The 19110-nt window shown below is 31.0% G+C and overlaps 3 protein-coding genes and 1 non-coding gene across 6 annotated transcripts; 1 reads left to right on the forward strand and 3 right to left on the reverse strand.

Annotated features, from left to right (window-relative positions):
- Positions 1-1891, forward strand: Bma-lbp-9 (Uncharacterized protein; the record flags this gene model as incomplete). 2 transcript variants are annotated; one of them, XM_001901877.2, is made up of 4 exons in its annotated part: positions 1-79; positions 468-640; positions 1335-1448; positions 1838-1891. In XM_001901877.2, the coding sequence occupies 4 exons, from the start codon at positions 1-3 to the stop codon at positions 1889-1891; spliced, it is 420 nt and encodes a 139-aa protein (XP_001901912.2). The 2 variants fall into 2 exon arrangements, with proteins under 2 accessions (XP_001901912.2, XP_042937732.1); XM_043081798.1 differs by having other exon boundaries at positions 1335-1434; positions 1838-1845.
- A 912-nt stretch (positions 1892-2803) lies between these two features.
- On the reverse strand, positions 2804-2875 carry Bm14593. Its single transcript has one exon. It is a non-coding gene; the product is annotated as a tRNA-Cys (tRNA).
- A 779-nt stretch (positions 2876-3654) lies between these two features.
- Positions 3655-6276, reverse strand: Bm6505 (Uncharacterized protein; the record flags this gene model as incomplete). 2 transcript variants are annotated; one of them, XM_043081799.1, is made up of 7 exons in its annotated part: positions 3655-3879; positions 4077-4293; positions 4505-4557; positions 4889-5107; positions 5278-5489; positions 5692-5884; positions 6145-6276. In XM_043081799.1, the coding sequence occupies 7 exons, from the start codon at positions 6274-6276 to the stop codon at positions 3655-3657; spliced, it is 1251 nt and encodes a 416-aa protein (XP_042937733.1). The 2 variants fall into 2 exon arrangements, with proteins under 2 accessions (XP_042937733.1, XP_001901910.1); XM_001901875.1 differs by having other exon boundaries at positions 4505-4608.
- Positions 6277-12022: 5746 nt separating this feature from the next.
- On the reverse strand, positions 12023-18674 carry Bma-cul-5 (Uncharacterized protein; the record flags this gene model as incomplete). Its single annotated transcript, XM_043081800.1, has 19 exons — positions 12023-12097; positions 12212-12316; positions 12485-12619; positions 13046-13168; positions 13288-13449; positions 13530-13705; positions 13979-14109; positions 14315-14439; positions 14522-14651; positions 15003-15178; positions 15308-15438; positions 15804-15897; positions 16030-16143; positions 16248-16354; positions 16480-16576; positions 17173-17349; positions 17484-17618; positions 18220-18297; positions 18666-18674. 19 exons carry the CDS (start codon positions 18672-18674, stop codon positions 12023-12025), a joined length of 2280 nt encoding a protein of 759 aa, XP_042937734.1.
- Between the last annotated feature and the right edge of the window lie 436 nt (positions 18675-19110).

The raw sequence follows: 19110 nt of genomic DNA on the forward strand, positions 1-19110 counted from the left end.
ATGACCGTTGCTGAGAAATTTGCTGGTACTTGGACGTTTGCTGACTCGGAAAATTTCGATGCTTACCTGAAACAAATTGGTATATTTGTTGATGGAAATTGAGCATGTTATAATTGTTTGGTGAAGTCAAAAACAGTTTATGCGCTTCAATTTAGCATTCACTTTATTTGCTTTATCTTGTTTAGACTTTAAAGTTTCTTACTTTTCTTTCATAAAATGAAAACTTTCACCCTATTGCACATTATAATTACTTTTTCAAATGAAGGTATGGAAGTTCTCAAAACAATAAACTGTTTACCAGATAAAATCGAAATATCTGAAATTTTCTTCTATTTATTGTTGAATATCTCTGAATCATTAAAATAATTTTAAATTCACATAAAGAATATTCCAAGTATTTCCCAGATATTTGCCCGGTCTATACTGTTTTTTCACACTAGCAATGATCAGCTCCCTTTTTTTTGTAGGTGTTGGTTTAATAATGCGAGGTATAGCAAAAAATCTGAAACCGACACTGACTTTTTCCATGAATGGTAATAAATGGAAGATTGTTAGCGAATCACGTTTCAAAAAACATGTTTGGGAATTTGAACTGGATGAAGAATTTGATGAAACAACACCCGATGGACGACAAGTAAAGGTAGTTGCTTACCTGGTCTTCGTTTATTTATTATTTCGATATTCCGATTTAATAAATGTTTGTTTGATTTTTAAAAAAAAACCTTTAAAAGAAAATGAATTTTCTTCGTGTTATTGTATTCTGGTTGCCCACGAAAAATTAAGGGATCTCTTAAAAATGATATTAGAATTTCAAATATGGAAGATTCAACTTATTTGACTTAACGTATAGGATTCTTTTTCTATAGGATTCCTTTCCTATGTGACTGCTCTAACTGTCCATTGTCATGATGTAGTCAAACATAATTATCGCTCAAAAAAAGTCTTTTAAAGCTTACGCTGGCTAATAAAAACATGAAATAGAGCCTGTTATAGATTTTATTTTTAAACAATGATTGAAAGTTGGAGGAATTAATTAAGAATATTCCGGCGGTAGATTCTGTAAATTTCAGAACTAGAAATAGTTATGAATATATTTTTTTAAACAGTGATTGGGAGTTGGAATAATTAATTACGATTATATGACCGTAAAATTTCAAAATAAACCCCTAAAATAGGTTGGGTAAAATTAAAGGATACAGAAATTAACAAGTGAATTTATTACAAATTATCAGATTAAAAAAGGACCAGAGTGTTTTCATCCAGTCTTATACAAATTAGTATTTTTTCTTCCTTTTTTTTTTTTGTATTGATTTCTTACTACAGTAACGTTTCAGAGTAAATTCTTTCTGGAAGGAGACGTATTAGTTCAACTCGAAAATGCCATAAAGGCAAGCGATAAGAGTACTAGGTTTGAACGTTACATCGACGAGCAAGGTCAATTAGTTATTGTAAGTCTAACTGTGGTAATCATTTTTTGTAATTAGCTAACCGATTTTAATATGGAAGCTTATCGTTTCAGACGTCATTTTATGAGAATAAAAAAGATACTTTTTTTTTTTTGGGATTTCAAAAAAATAATCGAAAATTCGAATCGCTTTCACATAGTGTTGTGGTTTATAGTTGTTGCTATCATGTTATTTTTATTATATTTATTGGTTTCCACCAGTAAAAATCTGAACTTAAACAAGTAGTAATTAATGAGCAAATTAATGAAATACATAATTCAACACTTTTTTAAAAGAGCGAGAATGAGCTAACGATGAAAAAAAATAATAGTTATGAAAACTAGAGCATATTTATGAAAATAAATGATTATTGTAATAGAAGATTTCTTTAGGTTTGTGACTCCGAAGGTGTGGTTGCAAAACGTATATACAAAAGGGCAGAATAAAGTATCAGCACACGCTGGACGAAATATCATGAAAAGTTCTGCTCCAAGAACAAAGACATTTATTACTCGATTGTTTGTATTTGATACATTGAGTAAATTAATGTGCAATGTAATGATATTGCATGCATTTATCGCTTGCAAAATATCCCTACTAAAAACTGGCAAAGATATACCCGTTTGGATTTTCTTTTTCACATGGAACTCGCAACATAAGTGAAGCACAGCAAGTCTCGTTTAAGTAGCAGTTCGAATTTTCTTACTAAAATATGGTTTACCAATCCAAAATTCTCAAACCTTCCAAAGAACAGTGTTGCGAAATCACTATAATATTGATAATAGAATGTTAGGGACAGTAATGAATTAGTCATTTGATATTAAGGCTAAGTTCTAGATTACTGTTAAGAATATGTGATGGACCAGAATTGTTTGAGGTTAAAACTCAGTATTTATTATAAAAGTGTATAATAATAGTTGCTAAACAACTGCATTTGTGCTTGGGCTTAAGTTCCAAAACTAGTGCTATGATTTTGAATCTGAATGGTAGTCAGCGTTTTTCATCGCATTATGGATAAAAATGGATTTAGTGACTCATAACTGTTGTAGTAGGTTATCATTTCAGTCGTTTCTTTATTCTTTCGATCTTTGATGTCTGTTGTCGTTTGTTCATTTCTCAATGATCTCATGGAATATAAGGCAAGAAAAGTAGGGTAGCGAATTCCCCGAATCCTGCTATGTCCGAGAAGAGGGATTTACTCCAGTGCAGCTTCACCGTATTTATTTTTCATTCCGCTTCATATATTTTGATTGCTACAAATATCCTGAAAGTTGATTATTCATACTGGTTGTTATTTATTTCCACCTCAAAACGGCCTCGGATTCTTACAGATAGTGCAGTGATACTGTGATAGAAAAAGGGGGCACCCGGATTTGAACCGGGGACCTCTCGATCTGCAGTCGAATGCTCTGCCACTGAGCTATACCCCCTTGCCAAGCATCATAAATTGACAAGTGAAATTTGATTGCAGCTCTGTTATGGAATGATAAGATAAATGCTCTTTAAATTAATGCTTGTTCACTTGACCTTAAATTATGTGGCACAAAAATATCAGAAACATAGGTAACGTGGTACAATACTACATTTTTGGTCTAGTTGGACAACGATAATCCTCAGAAGTTTATGTTTCAAATGAATTTTAGTACAATCCAATTGATTACAGAGAAGCTTGACGATTTTGATAATGATCGACGATGTTCAAAATGATGTTATAGCGGACATAAGGCATTCCAAATTTATTCAGGAATTTCCCAAAATTGTACAAGACAATAATAATAAGGCAGTACTTTAAAATTTCCTAGAAACAAATCACAATACAATGACGCACAAGAAAGAAAGATGGTAGATTTCCCGGATTTAATTCCGGGAAAAAGCTAAAAAAACATTCAAGGGATTTTATTTTTACTGCATAATTACTTGAAAAGAATAATATGAACAAAAAACCTAATTTTAACGGAATGACGAGAATTAGTCGGAAATAATCATACAGTTAAATTGAGCAATTTTCAGGGGATTCATAAAAATTGAATAAATAAACGACATCGCATAACTAAACACTATTTGAGACTCCTTAAAAAAAAGCAAATGAAGCTAACAGTAATTTAGAAACAATTCCCGAGGAATACTGGAATAACTATTTCTGTAAGGCAAACAGAAACTTCATAATTTTAGGGAAGTTAGTACTTTCCTTAACGCAACATTGTAAGTTCTAGGATTTATAAGATACACTGCTGTCCTCATCTATATATTTCCATGAGGTCCAGTCAACTCCTACCGGTGGCTTTTTGGAAAGATTTTCTGCTACTTCATTAACTTTATTATCATATCTTCTAAAGCAACACATGATACCAAGAATTATAATAAATAATATTGTCGCTATGATTAATATACTGATCGCAATCAGTTGCTCTGAACGACGACCATGTTCATTTATCTGAAAATAGATTCTTCTGATTTGTCCAACCCAAATTAGGAATTCAATTTTGGATTTTTTCGGATGGAAAATTCCATTAAAGATAGCAAAGCGAAGCATTTCTAAAAGCTAAAAGGTTAACTAAATTATTTATCAGGACTCGGAATTTTTTTAAAAATAATCACAAGATTTAAAGTAGTAAAAATTTTTGTACTAACTTTTTGATGATTCCAAATACAGAAAGCACTATTTTTAGTAGTACGAATGAATGGACACTGTGGATCAACGCAAAGGGGTCGTTCCAGAGAGAAATTGAATGTTTGCGATCGATCAGGTAGTCTCGTTAATATCGCATTCCATACTGCTATGTGAAGGAGAGATAAACCACGTGGTGATAAATGTACACAGTCATGGCCAAGCAAGGATAAGTCTATCCTGCATTTCAGTAATTCGTTTTATTATCAGATTAATTATCACACAAAATCAATGTTATTTGACTCGTGTTATTCGTTTCATTTAAACATACACCTTTATGGGTCAGCGCTACAACAAAGCAGTGATAATTAAAAGATGTTCTGTAAGAAGTTAAAAAAGGTGACTGGCTCAATCAATTAATTAGTTGAGCAAATAATGCAGCGAAACTTACTGACTCGAGCCAGATAAGAAAGGTAATGAGGCATCTTTCAAGAGCGGTAAAATCTGTACAGTAAATAATGAACTTTGAAAATGTAATCCGCAAATTTTTTCTACCTTAAATAAGTTTGCATAATATAATGAAAGTTCTTTATACTATTCCAATCCTCAAGTAGAAATTTTGTCGTAAGCGATAAATTTGTCAGACAAATATATTGAAAGTTAAGGATTTAACGGCCAGTGATTTTCAATTTATCCATGAATGAAATAAAAACAAAACAATTCAATATTTCAAAAGACAGTTGTTGTTATTTTTTTTATTATTTCAAAAGAAACCAAACTATTTTTCAGCTTATATTTGTCATTACTCACTTATAAAATAATTTAATCAACTCACTTGATCCCAAATGGAAACCGGATTCAGGTTTTTATAAAGCTTCCACGGTTCCAGCAATGTTTGACATGCACGATGCGCATTAGATGCATCTTGCCATAGTTGTAGAGTGGAACTTCGTACCACAATTAAAATCGTCCGTTGTGGTATCACTTCATATAATAGTTTAATTGACTTCATTACTTCAACTGCAGATTGCTCAGGCTCCCGCAATTCGCCATCCTATAAAGAATTGTGGGAAATTTACGAGTGAGTTGTAACTATTGAAGTACAACAACGCAGTGATTAACTTTGCAAAGAGAGTCGAAATGATTTTACAGAGAATAGCAGGTTGCATGCATTTCATTTAATTGTCTAAATAGAGAGTTCTAAGCCAATATGAAAAATGTAACCTCCATGTTTGGCATTATGACAATCAACTTCCACTTATTTCGCCAACTTCTGTGTTCCATGAATTGTTCCACTAAATATTGCGTTTGATTTCCAAGCTTCGTCGCATTTGATGTTTCAATAACTGTTAGATTTCGAACGAATTTCATCAAAAATTTTACAATTGATGGAAATGAACTGGTGTAACTGGCATGCTGACATGAATCCGCTCTACCTGAAATCGGTCAAATTTATTGCAAAGGACCATCTGACAAAGTTTACAACTTCTCAGTCTAAACGAAAAATAATGATTTATGACTGTCCAATCAACTTGATTACTTTAAATTTTAATGAAAATTGTTCCAACTACTAGTTATTAATTGATTATTAATTAGTCACCTCAAGTTCAAGCTAAATGAAGACATCATTAAGATTACCTTTAATCAGTTCCATGATACTGTCATTACAATATCGTGTTAGCTGACCCAATTCGGCGTACAATTGTATATCAGTCGGACACACATAATCTATGTGATCCAATTTAGGATCTAATTTAGGCATACAGTTCAACATCAAATCTGTTATTTCTTCCAGTGCACTACCCATATTTTGTCCATGTACTTGTCGATGCTAAATTAAATCCTTTTGATATGAGAATGATTGATCTCAACAATTAAAAATTACCTTTAATCAGTTCCATGATACTGTCATTTACTTATGGTAATTGTGGTGCTTTATTGGAATTTTTATTGTGGTGATCTTTTTTATTATCATGACTATTACTACCGTTACATTAATATCATTGTCGCCGTAATCGTCATCTCTGTCAACATGATAACTAATTATAACTGAAATATCATTCTTCTAATCCAAAATTAATTAATTCATACTTGTAATTCGATTAGATGTACCCATTGATCATGAAATTTTTGATCAGTTCTCAACAACGTAATAAGTCTCTGTCTGGTGTTATTGCAAAAAATTCTCTCAACAATGAAAATGAGTACAATATATGTTCTCATAATTCTCACATTTCCTGCAATAGTTGAAATTTATCAATAATAACAAAATGAATGTTGAAATTTAAGTCCAGATATTGATACACAATAACGTTTCATTCGAAATTTGATTTAAAAAATCAACAGACGCTCATTTTAAAATGTCTTTAATTATATGTATTTCTATGTTCTAAATACTGTTTCTATGTTCAAATTTTCAAGATTACAGGAATTTTTATTTACAATCAATAGTTTCATGTGGTTTGCAATATGAAATTTTGTTGAAAAAACATCAACAAAAATATAGCAACAATGAGATAGAATTGATAGCGATAAGGTATGACTTATAATTAATTATTAAATGGCTAAACGTGACAATGCTTCTAAAGAAATGATCACTTTGGCTGAAAAAAGAGGCTTAAACTTTTTCTGAAACTTAACGATTGTTTTGATTTACAACCTTTTTGAGACATTAAATTTTATTTCAAAGTGGTTTACACTCGTTCCATTTTATTTAATAAATATTTGATCCAATAATATGTTTCACCCTAAAAAAAATATTTCACGCACAAAACATACCACCATAAATGTTTTGTATTGAAATTGTATACCGAAATATAACTTCAGATAGCAATTAATTAAGCAATTTATTTTATCATAAACGGTAGAATACAAAAACTTTATTAGAATTCGTTGCTGTCCCTAACGTCTGACTCGCATAGACTTTAGGAATACATGTTGGGACTATCTGTGCAGTGCTGTCTGAATAGGACTGAATCAAATATGTAAATTATCCATAAACATAAACACTGAATGAACTTTTCGGTTGTTTCCAAAGGCTGTGGTATAATTTCGTGATGATATGGGGATGAAAAGTACAGATTGCCTATTACTCTAAAATTTATATGTGCAGCAGCTCCGTTTTCAAAAAAATCACAAAAAACCATTTTTTTTGGAAGTGATAAGCCGTCAAAATGACCAGTTTAAAGGATGGTGGTAAATCTACTGATGATTTGTTATGCTTTTTGGATTTTCCAGTTTGATGTTTATGTACCCTTTGAATTTACAAGATGTCATTTTAAGACACAATATATGATACGCTTGGATGTGATATAAGTAACTGCTTAAGTTGATGCAGAGATACCACTGTTTGGATCATATGAGAGAAAATATGTACTTTGAAGTACTTGAAGTCAAATCCACTTGTGCCATTGGTCGGTCAGATGTCGCATAATGGTTTGTCACAGCTATTTCTATATATATGAAAAAAAAAAAAAAAAATAATCTTTTCTATGAAACGAAATCAGCAACCTGGAAGATTTTGTAAGGGACGCTAAAATTACTGAAGAAAAATGTTGCAAAAACTAGCGAATATCTTGGAATTGGCAGTGAGTGTCATTAGTAATAGCAATTGATTCTAAATTGTATGACGAAATTGGTATCGATATGACCTTTTTTCGAACATATGACAGAGTCAAAATTAGTATATTTGAGAGAAAATTGAAAGGGACCATACATAAGCGTAGAATAAGTGCATAAAATACAGTTAGTAATTAAAAAATCAAATACAATTTTAAGAGAAATGTTTAATAAAAGTGTGCTATTATAAGCAGACATTTAAATAGCTAAACTTTATCATATTATCAGGGAAATGATTCATCTAATCTCGAAGCGTTTGAGAGCCAAGGAACTAATCGATAATCAGTGCAAGCAACAATGTATCTTTTTGTGTATTAGACCTTTAAAATCTAGAAATTTTAAATTTAAAAAGTCCTTCTAAATTTTGTTTGGATGAAAATGATAAAATGGATAGCTAGAGATGTCCTAATTTACCTTTCTTTTACATATGAATGTGTAGTTTCTCTAGGCACATTTTGAAATAAATAGAAGTGCGTTAGAGGAATAAGTGTAAATATAACAAATGAAATAAAACAAATCAAAAACAATCCATGAAATTGAGAAGAATAAAGAAGCGTAACATGTGAGATTTGGAGAAGAAGAAGAGGATAGAAGGATGAGTGAATTCAAATAAATTTTGAAATCTCAGTTTAAAATTCAACTTATAGTAGCATCTTATGATGTAACTTTCACAAATATCTAGCTGAAGTAATGGAAAGTTTGCAAACTTCCTTTCGCCAAAAAATTTTTAAAGAAGCATCCTTTATGACGGCGAAACAGCTGTGTGAGACAAATTGGTGTTTGTGGGTATCTGTGTGGGTTTATTTTGGTACGTAGGCGGTCGAATATCAACATATGTTTGCAAATTAAAGCTACATTAGCACTGTTGCTTGAAATGTTGAAATATTTCGCGGAATTTGCAAATTTGTAGAAGCTAGAAGTTCTCGTTTCACAACTAATCATCACTTCGCATCAAATTATTCTTTTAACCCAAAGCTTAAGCTTGCCATTTTATGAAGAATAAGTGGAGTAAGAGTTGAGCAGAGAAAAGAGAAAAGAACGATTAAGGAATTAATTTAAAATAGTCTAAATGGTTTCAAATGCAAAATATAAAGAAAGTTATTTTGTGTTCTAAGATTATATCATATATAAAGGAAACCAACTTGAATAGAAAGCGCAAAGTAGTCAGAAATAAGACAGAAGCGCAGCATCCCTAAACAACATCAAATGTGAATTGTTAGAGAAGCAAAAGATGTCCTGATCAATTTGCATGTAGAAAAAGTGAATTCATGGATAAAAATAATATATTTAAACTTCACATCTTGTTTTTTTTTTTTATGGTCTTAAAATTTATAAGATGAAAGCACCGCCAATTTTTTAATTAAACTTCAAAGGTCGCTTTCATTAATGTTTGATTCATAGTTTTAATATACAGTCTAAATATAAGGGAATAGATGAAATTCGATAGGATTTTTCAAGAAATTTCGATTAAATTAAAATGATAATGGAGAAATACAAAATTATAAAGTTTTTTGAAATATTGTTAAGCTGACCATTGCTCCTGTACTGCATGATTTTTAGTTTCATACTAATTCACTTTCTACCAGCTTTTTGCTATTACTTATCTCTCAGAAAATGAATTAGGATGAAATGAAAATTATTACCGGAGTGATCAAACAATTTGCGTAAAGAATTAGCGAATTTATGTAAACTGTTAAAGATGATATATCTTTGTAAAGTTAAGAAATTAACAAGATTACAATTAACATGCGGACTCAAAAGTTGTGTCCAAAAAGTAAGGTAGATAAGATATGCATAAAGGAAGATAAAATATTTAATGGTATAAGCAGATATTCATTAAAGTAAAATGTTTTGTAATTCAGTAAAACTACAACAACCTATGATCGATATTAACAATGATTCAGTTTTACTTGTTAATGTGGAACTTCATTCATTTATTATCTACTTAGATTTCTTACCTTCGTGGAAATATTACGTTGAATTTTTTTAAGGTTTTTGTTGAATAACTTTATTTAAGTCAAATAGTTCCTTTTTGCTCCTCTTTATCTGCAATAATTAGCGAATTATCAAATCAAATGAATCAGACTGCTTCACAAAATCTTGTAGGAATCCTCACATGGAAGTACATAAAATTATATAGCGTTTGAAACAGCTGCAAACAAACCATTAGCTAATTTGTAAGAAACTATCCAAGCTAGTAACCAGCCAAATGTTTGAACAATCTGTTTACAACTGAACTGTTAAATCCAAAATCAAGATCTCTGAAATCAGAAATCGTCAGAGAATAAAACTGAGTTGCTCTCCTTCATCCCTTTCTCAATTCTTTTATGTCGTCAACATGCATTTTTACGGATTTTGCCCTCCATTTAGAATTACAATTTCATAACTCTTTTGTCCGATATTTCCCTATTAACTGATAATGAAAAGAAAGTGAAAATCATGATAAATTTCAAATGATTTTAAATGGTACCAAATACGGCAAGTAAATAATAAATAGGAAAAACTGAAGCTTTTTTTGTTACCACAAAACAAAAATAAATTATAACTATGGTATAAAAATTTTAGAAGAAAAACATCCATAATTTAAAAAAATAGATAATCCAAATGGAACTGTTTATCGACTGCAAAGTATCAAAGTGTATTGAGTAATCAATCCTCTAGAACGTCAAAAAATTACAGATCTAAGAAATAAAATATATAAACACTTTAATGGTGATAAGTGATGGGGCAAGAAGTTTAATTTACAAATTCTTTTCAAATAAAACTGCTAAAATATTGACCTTAACTTTAAAAACTTACTTAGAAAACTTTTCAGCGAAAACTAAGTGGAGGAGAGGGCAGATGAAAGAATGATGCAGTAAATTATCTGCGCACGATGCAGATAATTTACCCAAATCCTCGGGTTTCCCTTCCTCAATCGCTGAAGCATTCTAATGATCGACGGCACTCATCACATTAGAAGCATTAACAATGGCACCTATAGCAATAGCAATGACAATTACAATTGAGCACAGATAAACTGTAATGATACCAGTTGTGCTGCTATGCTACCATCACTTCTTTCATCTATTTTAATTCATTTTTGTTCCGTATGAGTCAATAGGACACACTACATTATATAATATTAAAAAAAAAATTCTTCTCAAACTGGATTTTCTGCTAAATTTAAAAACACAAAAAAAGAGTAAATAAATAAAGGAGAAAATAAGTTCCTCAATATAATTAATAAATTCCTCAATAATTTTATTGAAATAAAATCAAAATTTTTTCTCCTTTTTGTGCCATACAAGACATTTTCATCAATCTTTTATTCACAAAAAGCTTGATGCATATTTTTCATCGATACGAGAAGAAAAAAACAAACTAACAGCTTTAATAAATGCAAAAAGGATCAGTACTAGATATAACTTTCAGATAAAATTAAAGATAATAAAGGAAGCAACTGAAGGATAACGGAATATATAAGACTCAAATGCAATTAAAAAGCCGTGATTTGCAGATTTAACTAAGAGAATGATGCAACTAATGGCTCATTTAACAGAAAACCACAAGTAAAAGCAAGTGATTCAAATGATTACAGCGTTCGCACTCACCAAATGATTATATTCCAATCTGTCCAGATTATCCAATGCAGTATTTCAAGAGAAAATATTACAGTAGTTTAATCTACTATTTATTATATATTCCTTCCTTGAGAAACCATCCCTTAACTATTCTTCAAATATGTTCATTGTGAAACATATATGTATATTTATTCCAAAAAACAAGTAAATTTTGAATACACAATCTCGGCCACTTAATTGTTGGGCAGTTTGCTTTGTAAAAAAATACATTAATATCCAACTTTCTCACATTACTAAAATATCGAGCAAATCATGACTTCGGAAGTCAAAGAAACTGGTAAAGGGGAGAACTATAGCAAGAGGAATGCAAAGATCAATACAAATCTCCGCGGCTTCACAGTCTGTACACCAGTCGAAGAAATTCATAATCCAAAACAGCTTCTATTCTCGTGTAAAAAAAGACAATAAAGAAAAAAGAAACTAACAAATCTACCCGTTACAACCAGTATTGAGCACAAATTACACTTCAAATAAGTTTTATTCTATTGAAGGCAACATAGTAAATTATAAGACGGAAGAAGCAAATGGAAAAGACTTCGATTCTGACAAAAATTTTATGACTGTATAAGACTGTAGAAATTATAAACATCCCTAATCTATAAACAAGGCAATAATATTTCCACAGCAGCATCAACAAAAGTGTCTACTGTACATTACATTAAGTAACCACATTTTAACTCTCAATAAATAAAACACACAGCCTGCTGATGAACTAAACAGTGTTACAATCATGTTACATACAAGAAAACATTTAAATCATTTGAATCGCGGGCAATGAAGCCATTTTCGATCAACCACTCTATCTGAAAATGTCTTTTATAATCGACATGAATCGTGGCAATCATCATACTTTTTAATTTTTTTATAAATGAAGATTGCTGCTACTGAATTGTAATAAGGGAATTCTAAGCAATCACCTGTTCTTTTATCATTTTTTTCGGCGGCAAAAACATATGCTTCAATAATTGAATCAATTCGGTTTGTAGTTGCGCACTTTGACAACGCTTACGAACTTTCATAACCTATTGGAAAACATGACAACAATGACAACTTTCGTGACAATAAAATCAAATAAACACATTGGAGCTTCGTAAAAACTAAATCATATTAAAAAAATTGTACAGCAAAATATACGCAAATACAACGAAGAGCCATCAACATAATATTTTATAAAACATTTTCAAACCTACTTTAACGATGGCTTCTTGCACACGTAAAATACGTAAGGCAATGATGTCGTCATGCTCTTCTTGTACATTTGTTTTCATTGACAATTGCAAACGACCAATTAAATTGATTCGACCACGGTTCTGCTCCCTACCATTCTGCAAATTACATTCTTTCATCTCTTCTTTTTTTTTCACAAAAATTATGTAAAATGAGGAATAAAATATTATAATATAAACAGAAATGTATGATAAAAACTAGGCATATAGCTCATCATAATGGTGGAGGAAGTAGAGGAAGATAGAAGCGTCTGAATTGGTTATAAATATTGAGTAGTGAAATACAACAAACTATATAACATTGAAGTCCCAAATAATTTCGATGGAAGATGATAAATTTATAAAAAAATGGAAATGAATATAAAACTAACCCATTTCGATTTCGAATCAAGCGCGAAAGAATATTCAACCTCTATTGTTCCAACAATAAGAGACAAAGTAATTTTCACACCAATCATACCCAGAAGAATGAGCTTCTAGGTTTCTTCTCAAACACTTAACTACCAATATATAATTGATACCTACTTTAATGACTGTAAATTGTTGGTTAATCCAAAATAATGTTGAATCATTAAAATCACGTGAGTTCAAAGTTGAGCAATTTGTACAAAGCACTTGATGTCGCATTTTCGGGAAAGCCACAAGAGACTGCAAAGTACTTTCAAGTGAATTGATTCAGGATAAATCAATAACATTTGGTTCCAGTAACAAGATTTCATATGTATTATGCATAAACGTAAATCACATTTTTTTCACGAAAGACTTACATATAATGTCCTCATAAGTTCCGGAGCAGACAGCTGAGTAGCAGTGCGCAGACATTCGAAAGAAAGCTGCTCATGAGGACGGTCATTCCAACAATACAGCACGGAAAGTTGCAAAGTAGTGACGTCCAAATCAAACTTTCCCATCTTATTCGTAAAAATTACCTTTAAAAAGTCGAAGTTGGTATTTTTAAAATGTATCATTAGTTATACTTGAAAACCCAAGAAACTAATAAATAAAATACCGTTCCATGTGACCAATGATGATGCCATTGCAATTTCCGTCCTGAATGTTGTTTGCGATAGAAATCCTCCACTTCAGGAATAAAATCTTCCAACTCACGAGGCATCTGAACTTGCGTACGATCAGCTGCACCACGTGACCACGCGCCAGCATTCAAAATTTTAATTGAGATTGAATCTACATTTACAAATTTAAAAGCTTCTAAAATTAGAATTGATTGGAACGAACAATAAACTTGACTAATCGGTCAACTAGGTGAAGAACGATTTCTCAGAAATTTCAAACTTCATTCTACATTTCAACATACGCTGTTATATATTTCTGAACAGGGAGAGAATTTTTTTTATGCCTATCACAGCACGAATTGTGTTGTAGCTATCATTAAAAAACTAAATCTTATATAAATCAAGTAAAATATATCGACAGTGAAAAACAATCAAAAATTAATACCCGCAATGCAATTGTTATTTGATGCAATCGAACTTTTGAAGATGCTATTCAAATCCTTATTCACTTCAATATCTTGTAGCATGCGGAATAATTTTGTTACAAAATCGGCCGGCATTCCAACTTCTCTCATTCTGTAGCAAGCATTTAGATGTTATTCATCAATTTATTAATTTAACTAACACTATCAATCACTGCTCAGGAAAATAATTTTGCTTCTTTTTCATGTGTTAGACAACATTAATGATCATGCCTAATCAAAAAAATGACAAGTTTTAGAAGTAATGCACAGTGCACATAAAAATTAGATATTTGCGACTGAGATTTAAATAGCAGAACCTTGTAATCATCTGTTCCTCTTTTTCCTGATCCGCACTTAATTCAAGTATTAATCGCCGAGTAAGATGCGTTTTGTAAAATCGCATAAAAACATCCTTATTTTGCACATATTTCAATATTAACAGCTGGAAAGGGATTAATCAATTTACAGCAAACGAAAATAATTTGAGATTTTCCTCTTGGGAAAAAGTAACAAAGAAATAATACCACATCATTTAATTTAGCATCAATTTCTTCAGAAGACAGACGTTTTGAAAGACTGGTTTTCCTCAAAATGAGATCTGTGAAATTCGCAAGTAATTCAGGGCATCTCGATTCTGCTTGTATCCGATCAGAACTAAAAAAAAATTACGAATAAATTTTCAGAATTCTTAAAAATTAAAAAGTGTAAAACTACTTCACAGATAATAACTGAAACAAAAGAAAAAATGACAGCAATGAAACAATAAATATTCAAATTCTTAGACTGGAATTGTATAATGAAAAAGCATGAAAGAGAGGGAACAAGTTGACAATTCATAAAATTATTGGGTCTTCCAAAATTATTAGAGAATACTAAGATGATGCAAGTATGGTAGAAAAATCGAAATATTGAAATAGTTTCGATTTGCAAGCTTGAATAAATTGTTTAACATGTCTGCAAAGACGAAAATAACAAAAGTCTTCCATAAAAGGAGAAAAAACAGACCATTTTCCTTTAGAACTCGTAATTTCCATTTTAAAAATGCAAGTATCGTTCACAACATCCTGAAAAGCCTTATCTCGTGTCGTCAAAAAACGTGCATCGCCATAAAATGCGTCTGCAACAAAGAGGCTAAATTTCGAAAACATCGTTAACAACTGTTCCACATATTTTTCAGGATCCTGAAATAAAGGAAAGTTGTAAATTCTTGTAAATTTGAGAAAATACAAAATTTCCCATGAATATATAATTTAAAATTATAATCCCTCAAAACTTTAATAACATAAAGAACGAATTATCAGAAAACAAACTGTAGTTATAGTGTTTGCATTTGCTCTCATGTCGTTCAGAGCTTCAGTTCTGATAAATATATCCAGAAACTTCAGGACAGTGTCAATACCATCTGATGTTCGATTTATTAACCGATACAATATTCTCAACTCTTGAAAGAAAATCCGTGGATCAATATCGAATAAATAAAGCATTTTAAAACAAGTTCGGATGTCCAAGTGTGAATTAAAAGATAGGTGGACAGCAGTAAGCCAAGCAGATAAACTTAGAGATATCGAACAAAAAAAAAGAAAAAAATTCTCCAATGTCTAGTAAGAAATAAGATGAATGAAACTACATTCTGTAAACTATAATATTCCATCAAACTCGAATTAAGATCACTGTATGAATCGATTCGTACTAAAGACATAAAAACTTAAGAATAAAATTCATTCAACTTAACAAAGGAAAGAATGAGGATTGCAAGCCTTCTTTACAGCATAACCTTAGATATCTCAATATAACAGTAAACCTTACTCTCAATTTGTCGTTCACTGATAAGCGTCGGACATTCAGCTAGAATTTGCTCTTGAAATTGAACAACAAGCACTTTAACGCATCGTTCTACCAACTAAGTAGCCAACATGATTCGAAAATGTTTAAAAGACAAGATTTTTGATTTTTTTGATAAAAAATCAAAAATAAAATTTATTCAATTAAACAAACAAAGAAAAGAATGAATAGCCGCATGCAGATCGCAAACCTTCTTTACAGAATCTGCCGTGTTTTCCAAATAACGCCTTCCACGAGCTTCTTCTTCGACCAGTTTTGTATCAGCATACATCATATAACTTTGTACACCTTCCGAAGCCAAAACCTTTACTGGTGAAAAGAGTTATCAATCCAGTCATTCCTTATTTCAGTTTTATTAATTTGTACTCTTTAAAAATAGCGAAATTCTAAAAAATGAAAAGATAATACCTGAGGAGCACGAAACTTATAAAATCTCTCTGTATCATCGACGTAAGCTCGTTCAAAATTATCCTTGTACACTGCCAGACTATCTTCAGTACTAAGGTTCAATGATACTGAAATTGTATTCAACCTATAACATAATGCAATAATCATCGATAACTTATAGGTACAATTGCTTTGAAAGAGATGACTACGAAAAATTATTTTCAAATAAAAAGAGATAAAATAGTATGATCACCGTATGATTGTCGAACACCAATAACGAGTTGAGGATCGAAAGCTTCACCATTTCGTTCCAATTCCACTAGACGCATTGCCGCACTTTGCAGCTTATGCTTTATAGTCGCGAAAATCGTTTTACCCCAATCATTCAGCATAATATGAAATAAAAAAATTAATGATATTCAAGTATCACAAGATTTGCTTTGTTACCGCGATATATAACTAAATGGAACAGATACAACAGGGAAGTTAAAGCTAACGTATGTTTTATTTTAGCAAGTTGGAGCTTTTTGAATTCAACTTTCATGCATGTATGGCATTTTCAAATTATAACCATCTAACAAAAAAAGTGTCATCTACTTACATAGAAGATTATGAATTGAAAATAATGAAAATGATTGTTGAGCTAAAATGTTGAACAGTTAGTGGCCAGAATTTTAACTTTTTATTTTTGTCACTAACTAATCCCAACAAGTCAGCAATCCAGTCATCCCTTATTAAAGTACTGTCATTTAAAAATAAAATTAATACTCCTTTTTGTTCTATACAGGAGATTTTGAAAAAACCGCAAAAAGAAAAATACTAACTCCTCGCAAGATTTCTCGAGTTAATTAAAATCCATCAAAGATGAATAAGCAACTAAAGTTAATGTCAAATTTAGTTTAGATCACAGTAAGAGACCTAACTTCTACACAAGAAACTGACATACCGATGAAACCACAAAGTTGGCTTCTCTCATAGAATTTTCTGGTTTCAATATCAAATTTTTTTGTTCGGAAATATAGGAAAAAGGCTTTGGAAGATACTTAGTTTGTGTGTAGAATTTTGCCCACTCTGAGATATAGATCCTTAAAATTGCATTTTCTTCTTCGTGTTGCATTATACGCTGCAAGAAAAATATTCACTGTTTCGCTCATTTACTGTTTATATTATAAAGAAGTTATTTAATTAATAGATATTATGTAAATTAAAATTTCGAGTAGTTTTCTTCCCAATTTTTATAATATGTGAATAGATCACTCTTTCAGCGGCGACGATATAACGATGTACTTCTGCTTCTAATTCTCTGCGAACCATATCACCGCCGTCTTCAATCCATGTACATATACGATAAACGATGGCGAATAATTCCTGCCACTGTACTTTACTTACACCCTGAATATGTAGACACTAATTGCATTAAAATGACACAGTGTTGATTGACTGAAGAGTGAGAAAGTGATCTGCTGAGAGCACATAGTTTATATATTATAGAGGCAAATAATATATAAAAGACTAATATAACCATAATAACCATTCGGCTATTTCGGCTTGATTTTTATCATGGATTTTCATGAAACTGTTCTACAGGACTTTTTCATAGCACAGTGCTTGGAATTAGCAGCTAGATGCAGCTAAATGCCATCAATAACCGAAAATCTGAGGAAACTGGTAAACAATAGTAAATTTTTTCATTTTTTGCCTTCGAAATCGGCACTTTCATTCAATAAGTCGTTAAGTTGAAGCTAACTGGTAGCTCAGATATTAATATTTTGAAATGAACATTCTGTCTAGTTGCATAATCACGAATACACATGACAAAAACCTGACAAAAATTAAAGCTGATGTATCTATAAACTTTACTGCATCTATAAACTAGCTGCTGTATCTATAAACAGAACTTTACTGATTTGAAGTTTTTGCTTCTCCAATGATATAAAAAAAGGTATGACAGAATGAAACTAATTCTCTATCAGTTACATTTGGGAAATCATACCCTTTGATTCAGCAATGATATCACAGTACTCTTTGCTTCTGTCCATTCTTTATCAAAATCAACTGGATTAGCCGGACCCTAAGAAAATAGTTGCATTAAATTTTTACTGAAAGACACAAAACAAACCTTTTTTTCATAAAAAGGTGTTAGCAGCATAAATTAACTACAGTTTCGTCGTACAAGTGACTCAACAAGTATTTAACTACTGCTTATCTTGAAGGATGACCATTTTATTGTAATGAGCAGATCTTCAACCAAATATTAAATTGGTTCTTCAATCCAAATATTAAATTCTTCGTATTCATGATTTACTGTGTTATGCATCTGTCCATTATTACTTTTGGAAGATATGTCTTGGAATAGAAAGTAGAAATATTAGTTAGCGTTTTATTCGAAACTTCTGGAATCCATATAGCGAAATTTTGAAGTAAAATTAGAAAACTTACTCGTAGCATTTTTTTCGCAATCTCCTATATTAAATAATAAATATAATGGAACAACACTGCGACCCCGTCTATGATCTCAAATAATTCACCATCATTTATCATTACAATTCGAACAGTTCGCATAAAGCAACATAAATTTTGGTATACTTTCGAATCATATATTTGAAATTCTCTATTTTGACCTAAGATGAAACAATAATACTCACTCACGAATGCTCCGAATTCGAATATCAAAAAGCGAATGAATTCTTTAGTCCATACAGACAGAAATTTTTCTTGAAAATGTAAATAATATTGTTCACTGCAGAGTAGTTTACACAGATATTATACATCAATTTCAAGTATGAACTTCATATTAGTTATTAAGAACAACAGTAATGTTAATAGCAAAACTTGTCTACTTATACTAAAAAACCTATTAAACGTATGCAAAAGCGGAATACCG

The sequence above is a fragment of the Brugia malayi genome, assembly GCF_000002995.4.
Source record: "Brugia malayi strain FR3 genome assembly, contig: Bm_v4_Chr4_scaffold_001, whole genome shotgun sequence".
NCBI classification, from domain to species: Eukaryota; Metazoa; Nematoda; class Chromadorea; order Rhabditida; family Onchocercidae; genus Brugia; species Brugia malayi.